Source organism: Mycteria americana, chromosome 3 (genome assembly GCF_035582795.1).
Source record: "Mycteria americana isolate JAX WOST 10 ecotype Jacksonville Zoo and Gardens chromosome 3, USCA_MyAme_1.0, whole genome shotgun sequence".
Classification (NCBI taxonomy): Eukaryota; Metazoa; Chordata; class Aves; order Ciconiiformes; family Ciconiidae; genus Mycteria; species Mycteria americana.
In genome coordinates, this window is record NC_134367.1 from 12,964,561 (window position 1) to 12,983,672 (window position 19,112).

Below are 19,112 nucleotides of genomic sequence, written 5' to 3' on the forward strand. Positions count from 1 at the left end.
TCCATGATCATCCAAATGTACAGATCTGCATGGTGAAATGGTTGGGGAACTTATTTAAAAAGAAAAAAGCTTTTTCCTGCATTAATTTTCAGTAGAATCAGTACCTTGAGATGGTTTATTATTCTGCTGTGTAAAGAGCTGCTTGAACTTGGGGATGAGACAGAAACAGAAGAGGCAGAGGGAGGAGAGACTGCTTCTCTCTGTTGCAGCGCTAGTTCTTACGTCTAAAGTTGTAATTTAACAGTCTTTATTTCACTGAGTTCTCTGTAGATTCTTCAAGTTATTAATCTTAAAACATTTAAAGAGAGAATGTGGAGCAAGACCCACAGAGAAGCTCTGGGAGGGCCTGAAGGCTTTAATGACGGGGCCCCGTGGGCCCTGAGGCTGTGCATTGCACAGCTGGAACCACTGTGCTGATCCACCCAGCTTTCTCATAGACCATGTCATCTCCCTTGCAGGACACAGGAGATCATGTTAGGAACTGTTTGGCTGACCTGCTTGCCTTCTCTCCTGCATTGTCCCATCTGTCCTGTGGGACAAGGAAGTGGTCATTCATTATAGTCAAATGTATCTGTGACTAGAAGTGTTCTGGTATCCAGTTCTGTATGGAGACTAAAAACACTGATGTTTAGTGTTTTTAGTATCCATACAGTCAATTTGGTCTCAAACCATGACACATGGTATCAACTGATGCTGCTCCTTCTTTCCTTTCCTGCACCCCACCCCATTTTTTTAAAAAATATTATTTATTTATTTATTTATTTATTCTTATAAATAAACTTGGCCTATTCTTAGGCCGTGTGTCATGCAGTGATCTTTCTATAGCAGTGGATATTAATTACATTTAATGCCTCTGAATTTTGCTCAAACTGGTGAGATGTGTTTAAGTTGGTTGCCATCTTTCCTAGAAGGGAGCTCGAGATTAAATTTTAGTAAACCATGTTGTCTGAGTAGGAGAACATACTCCATTTCAGAAACTTTTTGATGTCAGAAAACTATGCATCTGATGTCAGTTTTAGCCTGTTTTGGACACTCACCAGTAGGTGACTTAACTACTGGCAAATAAAAATATTGTGCATTGCCTTTGTATAAACAGGACCTTGCTTCTACTTTGGGCAAAAGTATGTGAACTTCCGTGTTTTGTGTAGTGCTTTGGGACCCTATATATGAAGAATGTAATATGTGCTTTTGGGGGAATAAAAACCATGCCTTAAGGATACAGTTACAGAACGTGAGATTTTGACTAATCTTGATACCTGTTGTTTCAGTTTTATGTGACTTCAGTAGACCTTGTTACTTTTTGCAAGATTCATGTCTGACCAGTCATTAGTGCAAGAAGTCTGTGCTTTATTTATTAATTTGTAGAGGAAATATATACATATGTTCTCTATATTAGAGAATTGTTATCCTTCATTAGTAAAATAACAGCATTTTGTTTATGGTGATCACATTACACTGCCTCACAAAAGCAGGGTGGCTGTGTGCAAGAAACAGCAAAGGAACAGTGCTATGAATCTAAATTTTCCTTTATTTTACTTCTATGTGTTCTGCATTTTGTAGGCGTTTGTCAACTACATATAATTAATACATTTTCTTTTTGCCTGTGCAGCTCACTTTAATGAAACCTGTATTGATGCTGCTGATCATACTATGATAGTTATGTACTTCTTACAACTTAATCTTCAACTCCATTACTAACCAAAAACAATTATAGCAAATATCCTGAAGTCTAATGTACCAAGGAAAAAGAATCGAGACTGATTTTATTTTTAATCAACAAACAAATTCAGCTTGATTAGAATAATGAAGTTGTGTTTCTTTTGTTCTAATACAACTTATTCATAATAAGCTTAGGCCTAAATTCACTGAGATTTCAGTTTGGAAAAAGTATTTGTTGCAATGTTTGCTATGATCTTAATATTTCTTTTATGAAAGTAAATAAATTGGTATGTCTGTGCTACCATCTGTAGGTATGTTTTCATCTAGAAGACTGAAACCTGCAGTCTTTCATTACTTTCTTTTTTCAGTACTCATGGGTAAGAGAAAGGAAGAAAGTATTTCAAAGCCCGGATCCCACAAAAGGCAGAGACAAGAATACACAGATGAACATAGCGATGAGTCTAATGAAGAGGAAAATTCACAGTCATCAGCTGATAGTAATTTATCTTTACTGTCGGTAAGTTGTTTAAAAAGTTGGGGGGGTGGAGATGTAAGAAAAAGTTGATATAAAAAAGTTCTGTGCTTTTGGTTGACGTTGAAATAAATGTCTTGCACGTAGGCTTCAGTGGAACCAATATAAAAGCAACTAGAGGTAATGTCTGTGATAAGGATTTCTGCACGAGTTCATTCTTACCTTATATCTTTTGGGTCATGTAGTTATAACAGTTAGTTATAACAGTATTCTTGTTCTATAGAATGAATACTACTGAAGTTGTCAAATGACCAAATAAAGGAAACAGATTTTGTTTGATAGAAGTATGGTATATTTGGTTTATGGTTGTAGTAAAAGCAGAGAAAATATTTAGGAAAAAAATTATTTATTAAAAGAAGCACCAAATACTTGTTTGTTTTGCACAGCTGACACTTTCAAATGACTAAAAAAATCTAGGGTTTGAAACGCATATTGTGATGGAAATGAAACTTGAAAACAGGAATACCATTTTTTTCTGCTTTTCTGTAATAGTTGAATTCTAATTTGATGAAGGATTTTTTAAAAAAATAAGTTCTGAGATTGCAAATACTGTCTTCTGTATTGTAAGACACTGTGGTTGATTTTTTTTTTTGGTACACAGAAGCATTATTCCTCACTTCATTTTCTTGAACAGCAGCTGCTCTGTGTCATTGGTTTCTTTATTTTTCCTGAGGACTTTGCTTTCTTAGAAAACGTTGCTTTTCTGAAGCACTGACGATAAAACTAAAGTTTCCTGTCAAAACAATACTTCACCAGCTGAACAGTGGGCTGTCCCATTTCTAGTTTCGATCTAATTTAATTTCCCTCCTGAGCTGTGCTAAGAATTCTCCCAAATAGTATCATTCAAGTAACAAAAAAGTCTTTCTATGATACTCTTTATTACTGCTCTGACAACTGTATAGAATCGATGATCTTAATATTTTATATTGTATTAATTATAAGTTGGTTATGGGGAGAATTGCAAGTTACTACGGCTGAGTGATCAGCTTTGGTTACTGTTTTCCTATTATTTTATTATGTAACTGCTCTGTAGCAAGCAACTTTTCATTGTGCCATGAAACCCTTCTGATTTCCTTGTAGTTTGTAACCATTGATGTTTTATGTCATACTGTCGTTTGAATTCTCGTTATATTTAAAATAGGTAAACTGTATCTCATTAAAATGCATACATAACAGCAGTTTTAATTGTTAATTCTTTAGACCGTAGGGGAAGTTGGGATAATTGAAAGTATCCAGCTGAAGAACTTCATGTGCCATTCGATGTTGGGGCCTTTTCAGTTTGGATCAAATCTCAATTTTGTTGTTGGAAATAATGGAAGTAAGTATTAATTGCATCATTTCTTGGTCAAAGACAACTTTTGTTAATAATTTAGAAGATGTAATTTTTGTTTGAAAAATAATTGCTAGCCATCTTTTAGGTATGGAGATGGATTCACTTTTGGACTTGGGAACCACACAGGTCTATCCCAGTAGTTTAAGGCTGGTGAAAAAGTTAGGTCTTAAATTTGGAGATTTGCAAAAGATAATGTGAATATAAATCTTTTTATAGCTAAATCATACATAAATTTATATTTAAACTAAATATACTCATATGTTCATTATTAAATGCACAGTAATTGTCTAAGTATATGTCATGTAGAAATTATTATAGGAGAAGGAAATGATACTTATTTATGCAAGTTCACGTCTTTTGGAGAGAGAATTTCAAAAATTAAACATAAATTTTGAAAGAGAGCTTAAAACCTTTCCGATAGTTATATAAATGGTAATGTGTGTTTGATTTCTTTTGTGGTGTGTGTGTGTTCTGTATGCTTGTAAGGAAGGGGAGATTCTTTCTTCCTGAGATAGGACACCTTGTTGAATGCAAATTGCTGAATAGAAGTAACAGAAGTATGGCTCAGCATGGTTTGGGTTTTTTTTTTTTTTTGGGAGAACCTTGGAAGTGGTGGATGTTTTCCTAGAGTTATTGCTATTTTATATGTTTGTTCAATAAAGACAGAATTTGGACTTCAAGTGTATGAATATATAAGCAGTCGAACAAAAATCTGTAAAAATGGGTGAACTAGATAAAGAGTTATGAGAACTTTTTTAAAAAAAAAGTTCAATGCTTCTATTACAGGTGGAAAAAGTTCTGTATTAACTGCTCTTATTGTTGGACTTGGCGGAAAAGCCACTGCAACTAATAGAGGTTCCTCATTAAAAATGTTTGTACGAGATGGAGAGACGTAAGTAGAACACTTTTAGTTTCATGGTAGAACATGTCGTTTAGTGATTGTGATTCAGGTTAGCTGATCAGTTTTCTGTTCACCTTCGTTTTCTCTGTTCTCTTATCTACCAGTTTTGAATAAAACGCGTAACACTGAACAGACCATATTTAAACAAAAATCCCCCAAACCACAAACAAAAATCACATTAGAAATTTTACCAGTAATTTACCAGTAGTATACCATTATCTCTGAACTAGTTAACATAGTGGTATGTCCTGCGTATTGCCCAGTTCTTGTGTATTACTTCCGCGATGTACTTGAATATCCTATAGAAGAATTCAATTCAAAAAATTCATAGAAAACTAGTTATCATTGTTCTGCAAGCAGTGAGGTTAATTCTTTTTGTGTCTTTCTGTCTGAATGAGTGTACAATATAAAGACCTTGACATACAAGTGGATTATTAAACATGCAGGAAGTGGATTCATGTCTGCTGCAAGAGTGGAGATAACATGTTTAGGGGAATCAATAAAAAGATAGGAGAGCAGGTTTAAAAGTTTACATTTACATAAAGCTGTAATTTGGAGCCCCAGGCTTTTCCTTTCAGAGGTGCTTGGAGTAAAGTTGTTGGCAGTACTTGCCTTATGTATAATAACTTAATGTTTCAGCATTCACTTAAGAAACAGAAAATCGAATTCAGAACTGAAACCACATCTCATCTTTTCTAGACGAATGCCTTAAGCTTTCTGCTATAGATTACTTTGGTTAGGGATGGCTGTAGAAGCTAAGCAACTGTTTTCTACAGAAGCCAGTTTGGGGACAGGAGAACAACCAAAAAGCAACTTGATTCTGCAACCTAGAGGTGGGGGCACTCAGACGGGAAGGGAAGGTGGGGGAAATCTGCTCTCACAACTGTTTCCTTTTGGCTCGTGATTTATCTGAAGTATAGTATGTGCAAACAGGTCAGTGTATGGCAGCCTTTCAGGCCATGTGTCTCTGATACTGTTTTGGCTCAAACAACAAATATATCTTATTCTGATTGGTACTATGACTGACTTCCAGTTGTGACCTGTACAAGACATCACAATTTTTATAGAAGATCAGAATGTTCTGGGGGTTTTTTTGTTTGTTTGTTTGTTTTTAGATTTTTGAACTCGTTTCAGTTGTCTTTTTAAATTATTTTTACTTTTTAGTTCTGCAGATATTTCCATAACATTGCGAAACCGAGGTAGAGATGCATTTAAACCGGAAGTGTATGGTGACTCTATTATTGTGAATCAGCACATTAATCTGGATGGAAGCAGAAGTTATAGACTGAAAAGCAAATCTGGTTGGTGGTAGTTTTTGTTCTCGATCTTAGAAGCTCTTTAAATATTTTCATTGCTTTAAATGCCTTGATGTTAGTAAAGGATGATGTTTCTCATTTCATTCATTATTCAACGATGATGATGCCCATTTTTTTGTGTTTACCTTAGACTAAGAATATTTTAGCATGTCAAAAAGCAATTCTGTCAGGTTCTGCATGATGTGAGGCCATACAGTATTTGTCTTTATGAAAATCTGCTTGTGTGATGAGGCTGAACATAGTTTTTAGTCTTTTTGAGTTTTTGTTGAATTTGCTGATTTACCTAAATTCTGTCACAGAGGGTTTATAAGGCAAGGAGGGACTTTAATTAGAAGTCTTTCTGTACAAATGTAAATATATTGGGAAGATTAAAAAACCCAACCAAACAGTGTTTCTCATTTAGGACTAAATCTATGTTACAAAAATACTAATCTGATTTTTTTACACTTACTAAGAACCACTATATTGAACGAAAAGCTAGGGCATTATATGTCTCTCTACTTTGGACTTATTGGTATTTTTCCTTTCTTTTTTTACCATTAGGGACCTTAATTTCTTCAAAGAAAGAGGAACTCATAGGAATACTGGATCACTTTAACATACAGGTAATTGTTATAGTGCTTAAATTCTGTGCAATTTAAGACATAAGCATATGATGTTATAATTATTCAATTAAAAAGCAATGTTCCATTTCATTAAATGAGAGACGTTCACCTCTTCTGTGTTCTTTCAAGACCAAATGCAATGGCAAAAGAAAATTGAAATTTATACCTCATACAATGCAGAATAAGATTCTGTCCCAGACAGAGTATTTGCTATGATCTGTGAGCCGTGAGTCATGTATCTTGTTAATGAAAGTCTTAGCATATGTTATGTTTCTTTCATACCTGGAGCTTTTTTTTACCTGCTCATTATTTCAGTTTTTGCTGTTGCAGAGATTTGAGTGTGTTTTTGCTGCTTAAGTGATTAAGGAAAGATCAGGTAGTGCACATGAAGTTTAAAAAATTCAACATACTCAGCCTTTCAAATAATAAAATTAATACATACTAACAGAAGTTTATATTTTGTGGAAACTTCTGTAAGAATATATGGGGCAATATATTACATTTAATGCAATAATTTCATCAATTAAATAATGAGAAATTAAACAGCATTGGACAAAATTCCTAATGCTGATTTTTTTAAATAAATGGAAAAAACAGTCACTGTCTTTCTAGAAGTCAGTTATCCTCCTGGAAATAGTTCCTTAGTGGTCCTTGTTATGGTTCTAATCTGTACTTGATGGAATGGGATTTTTTAATTTCTTGTTTGTTTGTTGTTGGGTTTTTTGTTTTTTGAAAAAAAAAAAAAAAAAGAAAAAGGATGAGAGGAATAGAAACCTTAATTTCTGAATCTGCTTCTCTCAGCTTATTACTGAATTGCTGGGCATGGAACAGGGAGAAGGTTTGCTCACTTCCATGGATATGCAGTTACACGACAGCTTTTTAACTTAAAATAAAAATAAAGTAATTTATTTTTACAGGTAGATAATCCTGTGTCTGTTTTAACCCAAGAGATGAGTAAGCACTTTTTACAGTCTAAAAATGAAGGTGACAAGTACAAGGTAAGAAAAATCATTTAACATTTTGATTAAACATTAAAATACTGATTTCTTCAAATTTTTAGAGGTGGCATTTGGAGGAAAAAAAAAAAATCAGAGTTCTTAATTTTAATTACCTGTTGTGGATTAACTCAGGTAAGCAGCTAAGCACCACACAGCCACTCACTCACTTCCCTTCCCTGCTGCTCCCTGCTTGGGATGGTGAAAGAGGAAAAGAAGAGTAAAAGCAATAAAATTTGTGGGTTGAGATAAAAATTGTTTAAAAAATGAAGGAAAAGCTGGAAGAAGAGAGGAAGAAAGCAAAACAAAACAAGAGATGCAAAGGCAATCACTCACCACCTCCCATGGGTAGACCGATGCCCAGCCAGTTTCCCGAGCAAAAGGTGGCCAACCCCCCTAAACCCTCTCCTCTCCCTTTTTATTGCTGAGCATGACTGTGCTGGTTTTGGCTGGGATAGAGTTAATTTTCTTCATAGTAGCTAGTATGGGGCTGTGTTTTGGATTTGTGCTGGAAACAGTGTTGATAATACAGGGATGTTTTAGTTACTGCTGAGCAGTGCTCACACAGAGTCAAGGCCTTTTCTGCTCCTCACCCCACCCCACCAGCGAGTAGGCTGGGGGTGCACAAGAAGCTGGGAGGGGACACAGCTGGGACAGCTGACCCCAACTGACCAAAGGGATATTCCATGCCACATGACATCATGGTCAGCATATAAAGCTGGGGCAAGATGGAGGAAGCGGGGGGACGTTCGAAGTGATGGCGTTTGTCTTCCCAAGTAACCGTTAGGCATGAGGGAGCCCTGCTTTCCTGGAGATGGCTGAACACCTGCCTGCTGATGGGAAGTAGTGAATGAATTCCTTATTTTTCTTTGCTTGTGTGTGTGTCTTTTGCTTTACCTATTAAACTGTCCTTATCTCAACCCAGGAGTTTTCTCACTTTTACCCTTCTGATTCTCTCCCCCATCCCACTGTGGGGGAGTGGGCAAGCGGCTGTGTGGTGCTTACTTGTCGGCTGGGGTTAAACCACGAAAATGAGGTCTTATGGGATGGAATATCTCTTTGGTTAGTTGGAGTCATCTGCCTGGTTGTATCCTGTCCCAGCCTCTTGCACACCCTGCCAGTCTATTCACTGGGAGGCCAGAGTGAAGAAACAGAGGAGGCCTTGATGCTATACAAACACTATTCTAGTGTGTTATCAGCATTGTCTTGGTCAGGCATCTAAAACAGAGCACCATAATAGTTGCTATGAGGAAACTTAACTCCATCCGAGCCAGACCCAGTACACTTTCTGATTGTAGCAGTCATCTACTTGCAAAAACAAGTTTTTGAAGTTTCTTTTCTCTAAAGACATTGATAAATAAAAAAAAAAAATTAGGACACTGCTGAGTTAGTTCATTATTCAGAAATACCCCACCAGTTATTTTACTTTGGGTATCATTCAGCATGCATAGAGGTTGGGATGAGCGGTCTTTCTATGGTAATTATTTAAAGTTCACTTAGATAAGCTGCTGAATCTGACATCTGCATCTTTTTATTCCTTTTTAGTTTTTTATGAAGGCAACTCAGCTGGAACAAATGAGAGAAGATTATTCATCTATTATGAAAACGAAAGAAAATACGTGTATTCAGATAGAACAAGGAGTAGAGGTATGTAAAAAAGTAATTATTAGTACAGATCTGAGCACCGAAATTACTATGGGAGTTAAACCTACATGGTTTAGATTTGATTAGGTCTCAGTGACATTAAATTTAAAAAAAAATAAATCTTTGCATGATTTCACACTATATCACAGCTTTTTGCACTCACAATTGAACCTCTCTTTTTATTTTAAGCGTCTTCAAGAACTTAAGCTGCTTTATTGTGAAAAAAAGGAACGTTACAAAAGCATTGGGTTTGTGAATGACATGCGAAATCATCTTGAAGATTTGAAACATAAAATGGCGTGGGCAGTGGTAAATGTCTTGCTAAAATATGTTTCCTCATATGAAACGTACTTTACTCCCAATCTGCTGCGGAGTTTCTGGTATATGCTAATACATGCTTCTATTTAGGTGGGTGAGATGGAAAGAGAAATACAGCCAATCAAAGAAGGCATCAGAGCTGAAGAAGGAAATACAGAAAAGTTTGTTCAGAAGTTAGAAGAATGCCAGGTACATATATGGTTTAAACCATATGTCACTCTAGTTTTGGCTTCTTGACTCAAGAATAAAAATAATATTTAAACTGTGACTGTCCTTTAGCTTGTAAGCTGTTGAAACTGGCCGTCACCTTTTCACAAGCAGCTAAGAACCTTCCCATTTATACACCTTTTTAGCCATCTCAAACTTAAGAGTAACATTTGTGTGCCACATTTCATTGGATAATAATATTAGGACATTTTGTTTTCTGTTGTTTAGTAGGGGCATGTGTGTGTAGTTTTCATGCTGATGCTTTTGTTTCAGGTAAGGGTTATATTTGACTGGGAATTTGAGATGACCAGTGTTGCATATACCAGTGAACAGTAATTTAAACTGTTTTATTGTTGAGAGTACTTACTTGGTGCCTATTTCTGTAACGCTGGAGCATCTTTCAGAGATCTGTTGTGTAGGTTTCCTTGGGTATCATTGCCTGTAGAAAGTCTCAGTGTCTGATTCCAGGAGACATCTGGAAATTTAACAGGCTCTTTGGATGGTACTGAAGACTTCTGTAGGTAGCAAGAAAGAATAATTTTGCCAAACATTCAGATTCACATACGAAATAGGTCTTTTGCAGAGAAACATTAGGTATCATTATTTTGAACTTTTTAGTCTATTAAAAATCCTTCTTGAAACTTTCTGAATTGGCAGTCATTTTTCATTGGTTTTTTTTTAATGTTTAAAAAAAGAAGTATGCATTTGTTTTACATTTGAGGCGTTTTTACTTTATGGCTGAACATGTGTAGTGTTGAAGGAACATTGTCCAGATACTGGTTTCACTTCTTTCCATATCATGGTACTTGGCCTTATTGTAGTAAGAGCCCTGTGTTCGAGTAAACCATGAGTTAGAAAAGAAGGTTGCTGTTTACTTTACAGATTCGGTAGTCTGTTGGTTTTCTGAGTATTTTCCTTTATTAATTTTCATCTTAGCATATTCTTAGTGGCAATGACTTACTTTATTTTTTAACAAAAAAAAAGCAAACGAGACATGTCAGATGGATTCTTTTGAGAGCTATTTCTTCTGTAGCATTAAGAGATTTTAAAGAAAATTTTGCTTCATTACTACTTGTGTATCATTCTCTTTTTGCACCAAAGGCAAAATTGAATGAAGCAGAAGAAAAGTACAAAGCAATACAAGACAGGCTAATAACAATAAGTGAAGAAGCGCAAGCCCTGCATCCTCAGTGTATTTCTTTGAAGGCCGATGTGCAGGCAAGAAGAAAAGCAGTCAATGAAGCTGAGGTAAGTGAGAAGAACTTTCAAAGTTCATTCCAATTTAAAGCTTTAGTCTTGTCCGTACTCTACCCATAGGTGCTTCTCCATCTGTATCTAGGCTTCTTGAACCCATAGTGCAGTTCAAAATAGGTGCAATTTCCTGCCTGACATGCAAGTAGTTTTTGTTCAGGGGGCCATAGGGTTTATATCTTTACACAGATGTTAAGCAACGTTAAGCTTAGGTAAAAATAAGTATGTTTCAAGTTAACTGTGTTATTCCTTCTTTTTCACGTTCTTGAAATTCAAGTTATGTTTGTCTGCTTTGATGCAGTTCAGTGTTTATTTACTTAAAACTGTAGTTCTTTTTGAGATTATTTCTTGCTTCTATTTATTAAACTACTGTATCCTATTTCCTTCATAGGTACTTTATAATCGTTTCAAAACTGAGTTAAAACGTCTGGGAAAAGATGATGAACAGCTACGTAAACGAATTGAAGAACTGAAGAGCAGGTAAATACACATATAGTGATTACCGGGTATGCAGGGTGTATGTTATTAAGGTACAGGTATGTGGGGAGTGAGCTCTTCTGATTAATGAGAAAATCTGCAGTAACAGAAAATATTTATTGAAATTTGAGCAGGGTCCAGTTAAATACTTAAATATTTCTGATCCTGCTTCTTTGCGTACCAAGATTTTGACTAGAAGGTGGTGAGGTAATTGGGCAGAAAAAAAACTTTTATTTTTTGTTGGTGGTAATATACATTTTCTAGCTTCCATGATATTGCAAAGCAAATATACCTTAAGCTAAATGTAATAGGAACATAACTGGGGAGACTTATGTGTGATTACAAATAATTAAAAAGAAAAATTTAAACCTGGTATTTATGCTTTGTAGATCTTGTAAATGCACAGGATCTTAAATATAACTTTCTGATGCATAAATCTTTTGTATGATACAGGTAATAAAGTTTGTGTCACTTAAAAATCATCAGTGTGGTTTTAAAATATTGAAGTATGATCTTTTCTAGTGCTAATCAGGTTTCAGAGCCTGAAAAATTGGAAAGACAAAGGAAAATCGCACACTTAAGGGAACAGTTAAAGGCATTCCGTGATGAAGAAATAATGATTGGTCAACAGGTGGATCAGTTTCAGCAGGCTATATATAAGTGTAAGGAAGAACATGCTAGACTTAGGTAAGTTACGCTTTTGAATGTAACTGTTTTCCTTTGTTCCCACCCCCCGCCCCCGCAGTTTATCTTAGGACTTGCTAAACTTTAGTCTTTGGCACAGCATGACTTAATTTAGAAACTTTTGGAAAATTAAGAAAACTGTTTTGTCATTAAAGGTGAAAGGTATTACTGATTTAAAGCCTGATATAAATCTGTACTGTCAGTTTAATGCCCTTCTTTCTTCCTTCCACCATCTGTCCCTTATTCATTTATCAGCCTGTGGGCAGACTATGATTTAAATTTTTTCATGTTGTTTAATACACTAGTACATCCTGATATGATATCACAAGATATATAACATGATATAAGGAAATAGATACACTTAGGGGTAATTATTGTATCTATAGTTAAAGGCAAATTTATAGAGACTTTGAAGCAAGTGGTTCAAATACCAATTTAACCCATACCTGAACTAGAAAAACAAAGCACTCTTTGGCTTTGATTTGGAAACCTGAACTTTAACAATGATTACCGGAGGTGATTATGGCGATGTTGTCATTTATTGTCTTCAGATATTTGAGAAATGTTGCTTGTTGTACTTGATGTATTAGTTTAAACGTCTTTTATCAATTATTGTAACCGACAGTTACATTGTGTTCTGTTGAAGACCTTTGTAGAAGACAGTGAAACTGAAGCACATAATTAGAAATAAAATAAATTTATTATAAATTGTTAGAAATAAAAGTCTAGTAAAACTGTTGCAAAGTAGTAATTTTTTCTTGCTTTTTTGTCTCATGTTTCTTGAAATTGTAAAAATATTGTTACGTGTGTAGCTAGCTGTACATTGAAGTATTGAGGTCTTGATACACTGTCTTATTAGTACTTGAAAAATAAGACTTTATAATTATTTTAATCAAATTGAGGCTTCATAAGCTGTTGCTACTGAAAATAAATTCTGTTCTCTTAGGAGAGAAGACTGTGATGCGAAACAAGCACTGGATGCCAAGCAGAAACAGCTGAGAGAGCTGAAAGATAGTAAAACAAATACCTTGAAAAGATTTGGGCCACATATACCAGCATTTCTTGAAGCAGTTGAATTAGCATATAGGCAAGGGCGCTTTAAACACAAACCTGTTGGACCTTTAGGTAAGAATGACTGCTGCAAAAGACAGTCTTCATAATATTTCCTCATGGGATTTATTGCATGGCTGCTAATATAAACAGTGACCTTTTAGAAAAACTGTTTGTTCTTTAAGGAGCTTCAGATATGTATTTCTTCTTTACTTCGTGGACTAAAGGTTTTATCCTGGTAGGTTATCTTTTGCTTTTGTCCTTTTTATCACATGAACTAGCTAACATCTACTGTTTTTCCTCATTTTCCAGCTGTTTTTGTTAATGTATTTTATGTAGTTACAACGGTAAACTTTCAATGCACCCCTCCGACTCCCCCACACCCTCTAAGCATCAGACTACTGTGCTTTGGCTGCTTGTTCCTTGGCATTGTCCACCTCTTGGACAGATTTTGTTCAAAATATCCAGTGGCTGACTTGTGGGCTTGTCAAACTTGAGATGTTTTGCATGGAGCAACTCAGAACCAATTGAGATTTTCTTGGAAAGTTTGGTTTCATTAGTTTTCTGCCCAGCTCTGACAGTGAATGCTATTTTCAGTTTGTGAATGGGAGTAATGGCTTCAGGATATTCTGGATATAAGTGTAAAGGCCAAGTACTTAAGTACTTGGCATTTACTGCAGGGTTAGAACACGCAAGCACATGTACTACTGAAGACAAGTGATATAACATGAAATATTCATGTTTGTTTAACTTGCAGCATAGTTGTTCCTCTGCCTTCACCCTTAAAGCATTAAGTTGTTGATAAGCAATCTTTGCATTGATATACTCCTGCTGAGCTGCCACAAAATCAGTACACTAATGGAAGTTGGTAGTGACCTGTCAAAGGTCTTGGAAGAAAATGTAGGCCTCCAAATATGTATAGGTGGCTCTATAGGAAGAGAAATTCTATGTGTGTGTTCTCAGGGTAGCTTGTCTGTTTTTTATCTTTTAGTTAACCTCTTAATTTTTTTTTTTTTCTTCTTGTAAGAAAGGTTTATTTTAGACTCTTAAAAAAACCCATAACACAACAAAACAAAAACCTTGAGTGGTAAAAATGCACTACTGGATGCTTTGTTATGGAACACAGCTCCTAAAGCCATGTCTCTTATGCTTTTTTAGGTGCTTTCATTCATCCGAGAGATGCTGAACTGACCTTGGCTGTTGAATCTTGTTTAAAGAGCCTAGTTCAGGCATTTTGCTGTGATAATCATGGTGATGAAAGAACTCTTCAGCTACTGATGTCAAAATATTATCCCCATGGATTTAGACCTCAAATAATTGTAAATAAATTTCAGAATAACATTTATGATGTTAGACACAGGTAAGTTATGTTTTGAATTTTATTGCTTAGCCTTGATGGTTCAAATTATTATGAGTTGAAAAGAACTATTTGGGTTTTTTTGTTTGTTTGGTTGTTTTTTTGGTTTTTTGTTGTTGTTGTTCTTTTTTTAAAGAATCTCACATGAGTTTTATGAATGGTGTTTTTTTCTTCTTTTCTTCAGAGGAGTTCATCATCCAGAATTCCCATCTGTCCTCACAGCATTGGAAATAGACCATCCAGTGGTTGCCAATTGTTTGATTGATGTGAGGGGTATAGAAACAATCCTGCTGATTAAAGTAAGGCTTTACGCTCCCTATTGGTCTTTAAATAAAAGCGTTTTCTCTTTGTACGGAGCATGTACGATACCTTCACTGATAGTGTTTGTAATGGACAAAAGAGGTAGAGAAAGATTATTTTATCTTTCTTTTTGCCCCTCTGAGGAGAGGTGAGGACCCTGATGGCTCAGTAGACCCCAACTGTATCAGTTACCAGTGTTATAGTGCAGTACACACAGGTACGTTTCCACTGGAGGGCTCCCAGTAAGGCCCTCTTGGTATTCAATAAACTATCGGTATCCCACTTCAAACACTATTTTCTATCATGGGCAACACAGAGTAAACTGACAACCAATAGTGGATTTAGATACTGGGATTTATTTAAGAATCAGCAAGGTTAGAGCTTTTACTCTGTTTTCCACACACTTGTTTTCCTGCCCCCCACAACACTACCTTTATAGGTCTCAACTTGTGTCCCTAGCAGGGAGATCACTGCTGGTCCAGGAAGGTCAGGCAGAAAATCTTACCAGTTCCTGCCGTGCAGCTGCTCACAGATAGCTCTTTGGGCCGTTACTGGCCAAGGTCCCTCAGCATTCCCTGGGATTTCTCTCTACAGATCTTTCCCCTATGTGTTTCCAGGACCTTACCTGTTTGTTTCTGGGATGTTCACCACTACCTTTCTGGGCCTCTACATGATTTAGTTTCCCAGTCTAAATAGTCCATGTGCATGTGATCAGCCTCCTAACTGCTGTGTCTGTCTCATGTCTCTTTATTGATTGGTTGGTTCAGGATGTGTTGGTTTTGTGTAGTCCAGGTGTTACCAAATTTGCAACCAGCCCCTACCAGTTGTACCTAGCGACTGGTAGCTAGGTAGCAGTTGTAGCTGTAGCTGGCTTGTGCTTGAGAGTTCACAGGTTCCCTTTCGGATATTCAACCAGCCACTCTTACACTAAATTATCAGCTGCCTGTTAGCATTCACAGCCTAACTTACTTTTCACCTACCACAACAACCAGAGCCCCTTTGGACTCTGCAGTGTTAAAGCATTTGAGATGAGAGAGTGCAAAGAAACATGGGTGTGGATAGTCTGGTAACATTAAAAAAAAAATATCAATAATCAGTTATTAAGTAGGATTTGAATGAGATGATTAGCAAATGGCATTAAATTAAGATTACGTACTATTTTGATAGGAATCTATTTTTTGATCACCATAAAAACATGTTAAAGAACTGTTTTCTGCCACTTTATGATTTCTGACCTTAATTGATTTTTGATTTTCTGCTACTACTGAAGATACAAGCTCCTGCAGATAAGATTACAGGTAAAACGTTCAAAGATAAAAATAAGACATACATATTTTTATTTAAAGAAAGCAGGGCATTCTATAAGCAGCAGAACTAATGATGCTTACTTTTTGTGGATTTTGTTTTTCTCCAAAACTACTTGTCCCAGTTTGTCCTCTGACATTCCTACTGGAAAAGAGGCAGTTTATGCTCTGTCTAGTGCAGAGCTGACTGACTGTTTGGCAAATGTGGCCGTTACTGAACGGGATATGTAACAGCTGAACTTTCTAGGCTTTTCTCATGGCAGGAATGCTGGTTTTGTTCTTCCCCATCTGCCTTACGTAATCACTGATTTTCATTAACGTTACTATCATGGAGCCCTACCTGAACAGTTTCAACTGAATCTGAAAGAAGTTGAAGAGACATTGTCTGGAAGAAATGATACTTCTGAATGGATAACATGATTGCCTCGGACAAGGCACTTGTGACCACTTAGTCTGGCACTGGCAATGTTTTGTTTTGTTTGTTTATTTTTTTTTTTCTTACCAGCATGTTTTCCCAAACTTTAATTGAATATTGTTTGATGTACTTCACAGCTTTCTTTGGAAGATTGTTTCCTGTATGTGTATTCTACTTCTGATAGTTAAATATACCTGTGCATAGTGACCTTTTGGTTAGTGATTTTTTTTTTTTTTCCCATGGCAAATTGTGACGGACTGATGAGACTACGGAACTTAGAGTGCAGATAAATTTGTAGTAGAATAAAAGAAATGGGCTGCTAAACTAAGTGGATGTTTTTTGAGAACATAAATGTCTCATTCAACTAAGAAAAGCAGATTCCTGACATTATAGATTTTTTTAACATTCTTTCATTACTGTATCTCTTATTTTTATTAGGAATTGGAATTATTTCTGGGCAAGAACTTCTAGACAAGTTTTAAATTGATATCTTTAATAATGGTTGCTTTTCTACTGGTATGATAAGGCCATTGTATTTTTCAGAGTAGCCGTAAAGCTCGTGAAGTAATGCAGTTTAATCGGCCCCCAAAAAATTGTAGAGAAGCTTTCACTGCTGAAGGTGATCAAGTATTTGAAAGACGGTATTACTCTTCTGATTACGTCAGACCCAAGTTCCTAAGCAAAGATGTTGAAGCAGAAATAAGGTTAGCATCTTGTAATGTTGTATTTGTAAAAAGTGCACTTGTTGGCATGAGTAGTGGAATTGCATATTTGCCTATTTGCATGTACACTACTCTCCAGTGTCTCCACTTTCTTTCTGAGATTTACGCTTCCTTTCTGAGAATTCTGGAAAACCTCTTTATTTCAATGCCTTTCTGTGATAGGTACAAACCTCAGTTGTACCAAGATGTTTTTCAGTTTGTGGCACATAAATCTTGCCCAGCAAGCAGGGATTTGCTGGGCTGAATACTCCAGGAAATCTAGCTACCTTTCTTTTTATTTTACGCTTGCTGAAAAAGAGTATGGAGTCAAAACTGTTTCTTTAAAAATCTAATACCTGAACAGTGGTATCGTAGTTGGCTACAAAAGAAGCCTGATTATTCAAACCAAAGTTACTCTGGCACATGTAGTACTACTGGTTCAAAACTCTACATCTGTGTTTTCTCAGGCTTTTGACTTCACTCATGGTAGGTATCTCTGATAAACTTGACTCCACCCTAATTTTATTTTTTACATTACTTTCAAAATGGTAGTTTAAAAAGCCAAATATATTTCAAAGTTTACAAACTTGAACTGTCACCAAGCCAGTTAGTGACAATAGAATACTTTTATTTTGAGGCTCAGATTATATTACAGACATATTAAGTAAATATTCTAATTTTGGTATTCATAGCTGATAGTGTAGACTGAATTGAATGTTAAAAAATTATTTCTGTAAACGCAAAAGTTTTAAATATTTCAGTTAACTATACTTTGTTCATGTCAGTATATAATGAACTTCACTCAAAGTTTAACTTAACTTTCAAAGTGTTACAGGCATTTGATTACCAATATTTCTATGGGGGAGTGATGTAGGCCAGTTAAAAAGGAAAAATGTCTTCCCACCTCCCCCCAACCCCATTCAGAACTTAGCCTAAAGCAATGACACATTTATGTGGAATAGTATATGCAATTTATTAAACACTGATTCTGGGATCGGATTTAATGAGTCTATTTCATATATATAAAAAAGTTGGATTAAACACTTGTATTAAGATTATGGGGTTTTTTTACTGTAATATTAGTAAAGCTTCCCTTTTCTTTTGCAGGGGTGAAAGACACTATCAAAGTTTTGCCATCTATAAATAGTAATAAAAAATAACTTTGTTTTGCATTTCAAATAGTTTTACCACAAACTGAAAGAATTAATTATGGAAATCTCTGGACATGACCCCTTTTGTAGAAGGAAAAGTATGAGACTATATGAAATTTTTTTTTTTTCACATCTCTGTTAATGTATTTTCTCTCTGACTGGAAGTGTTTTGTCCTAGTCAAAGTATTTGTAACACCACTGTTAGTTCATTAGAAGTAACACTGCTGCTGAGTTCAAAGATTTGGCCTGTTCTTGAAAATTACTAACAGAGGTTACAGATGGTTCAAATTACATGAATGGTTTATCTGCTAGGCATTGAACTAGGACCATCAAGCAGCTATCTGCTGGTTAACTATGAGTTCTGCTGTAGAGATTTGGTCTTTCTTTATTGATTGTTAAAACCATCTAATGCATAAAAAACTTAAGATTTTTTTTTTCTTTTTATGGGAGTACATTTTTACCCGTTGTCTTGTCATGCATTTAATTTTTATTTGTGTATTTCTCTATGTGTGTAATAATATCACTTTAATATATAATATCTCAATATCACTTTGTTTATAAAGTCACTTGGAGGAAGAAATTGAAAGCAAAATGGCACAGTTGACAGCATCTCAGCAACGTTTATATTCCATTGAAAATGAGATTAGGCAGAATGAAGATCATCTTCATGGTCATCGACGACACCAAAAAGAACTACAGGTAAAAATAGGTACAGTGTTAACTTTTAGAAACTGGTCAGTCTTTCCCTATTTCATTTTGACTTCTGCAATATATTTTGAGTGGCTCATCATTTTTAATGTTTATCCTTACTTTTGTTGTTTGCTTTCATGTTGTTTACTTCTGTAGTATGCTTTCATCATTTAGGACAGAACGATAGAGACCACATCAGTCCTAGCATATGCTGTTGTTTCT

At 35.5% G+C, this 19,112-nt stretch overlaps 1 protein-coding gene across 1 annotated transcript in view; it reads left to right on the top strand.

The window, feature by feature from the left end:
- SMC6 (structural maintenance of chromosomes 6) overlaps positions 1 to 19,112 on the top strand; it is a 411,043-nt gene that overhangs the window by 375,952 nt on the left and 15,979 nt on the right. Inside the window, exons 3-19 of the mRNA XM_075497881.1 lie at positions 2,028 to 2,176; positions 3,392 to 3,509; positions 4,311 to 4,416; positions 5,590 to 5,726; positions 6,285 to 6,346; positions 7,264 to 7,344; positions 8,887 to 8,988; positions 9,175 to 9,294; positions 9,394 to 9,492; positions 10,612 to 10,758; positions 11,153 to 11,241; positions 11,761 to 11,925; positions 12,869 to 13,047; positions 14,131 to 14,332; positions 14,514 to 14,628; positions 16,892 to 17,052; positions 18,764 to 18,899. Of these exons, the coding sequence (XP_075353996.1) occupies positions 2,033 to 2,176; positions 3,392 to 3,509; positions 4,311 to 4,416; positions 5,590 to 5,726; positions 6,285 to 6,346; positions 7,264 to 7,344; positions 8,887 to 8,988; positions 9,175 to 9,294; positions 9,394 to 9,492; positions 10,612 to 10,758; positions 11,153 to 11,241; positions 11,761 to 11,925; positions 12,869 to 13,047; positions 14,131 to 14,332; positions 14,514 to 14,628; positions 16,892 to 17,052; positions 18,764 to 18,899 (2,163 nt within the window). The 5' untranslated portion in view covers positions 2,028 to 2,032. The remainder of the gene's footprint in view (positions 1 to 2,027; positions 2,177 to 3,391; positions 3,510 to 4,310; positions 4,417 to 5,589; positions 5,727 to 6,284; positions 6,347 to 7,263; positions 7,345 to 8,886; positions 8,989 to 9,174; positions 9,295 to 9,393; positions 9,493 to 10,611; positions 10,759 to 11,152; positions 11,242 to 11,760; positions 11,926 to 12,868; positions 13,048 to 14,130; positions 14,333 to 14,513; positions 14,629 to 16,891; positions 17,053 to 18,763; positions 18,900 to 19,112) is intronic.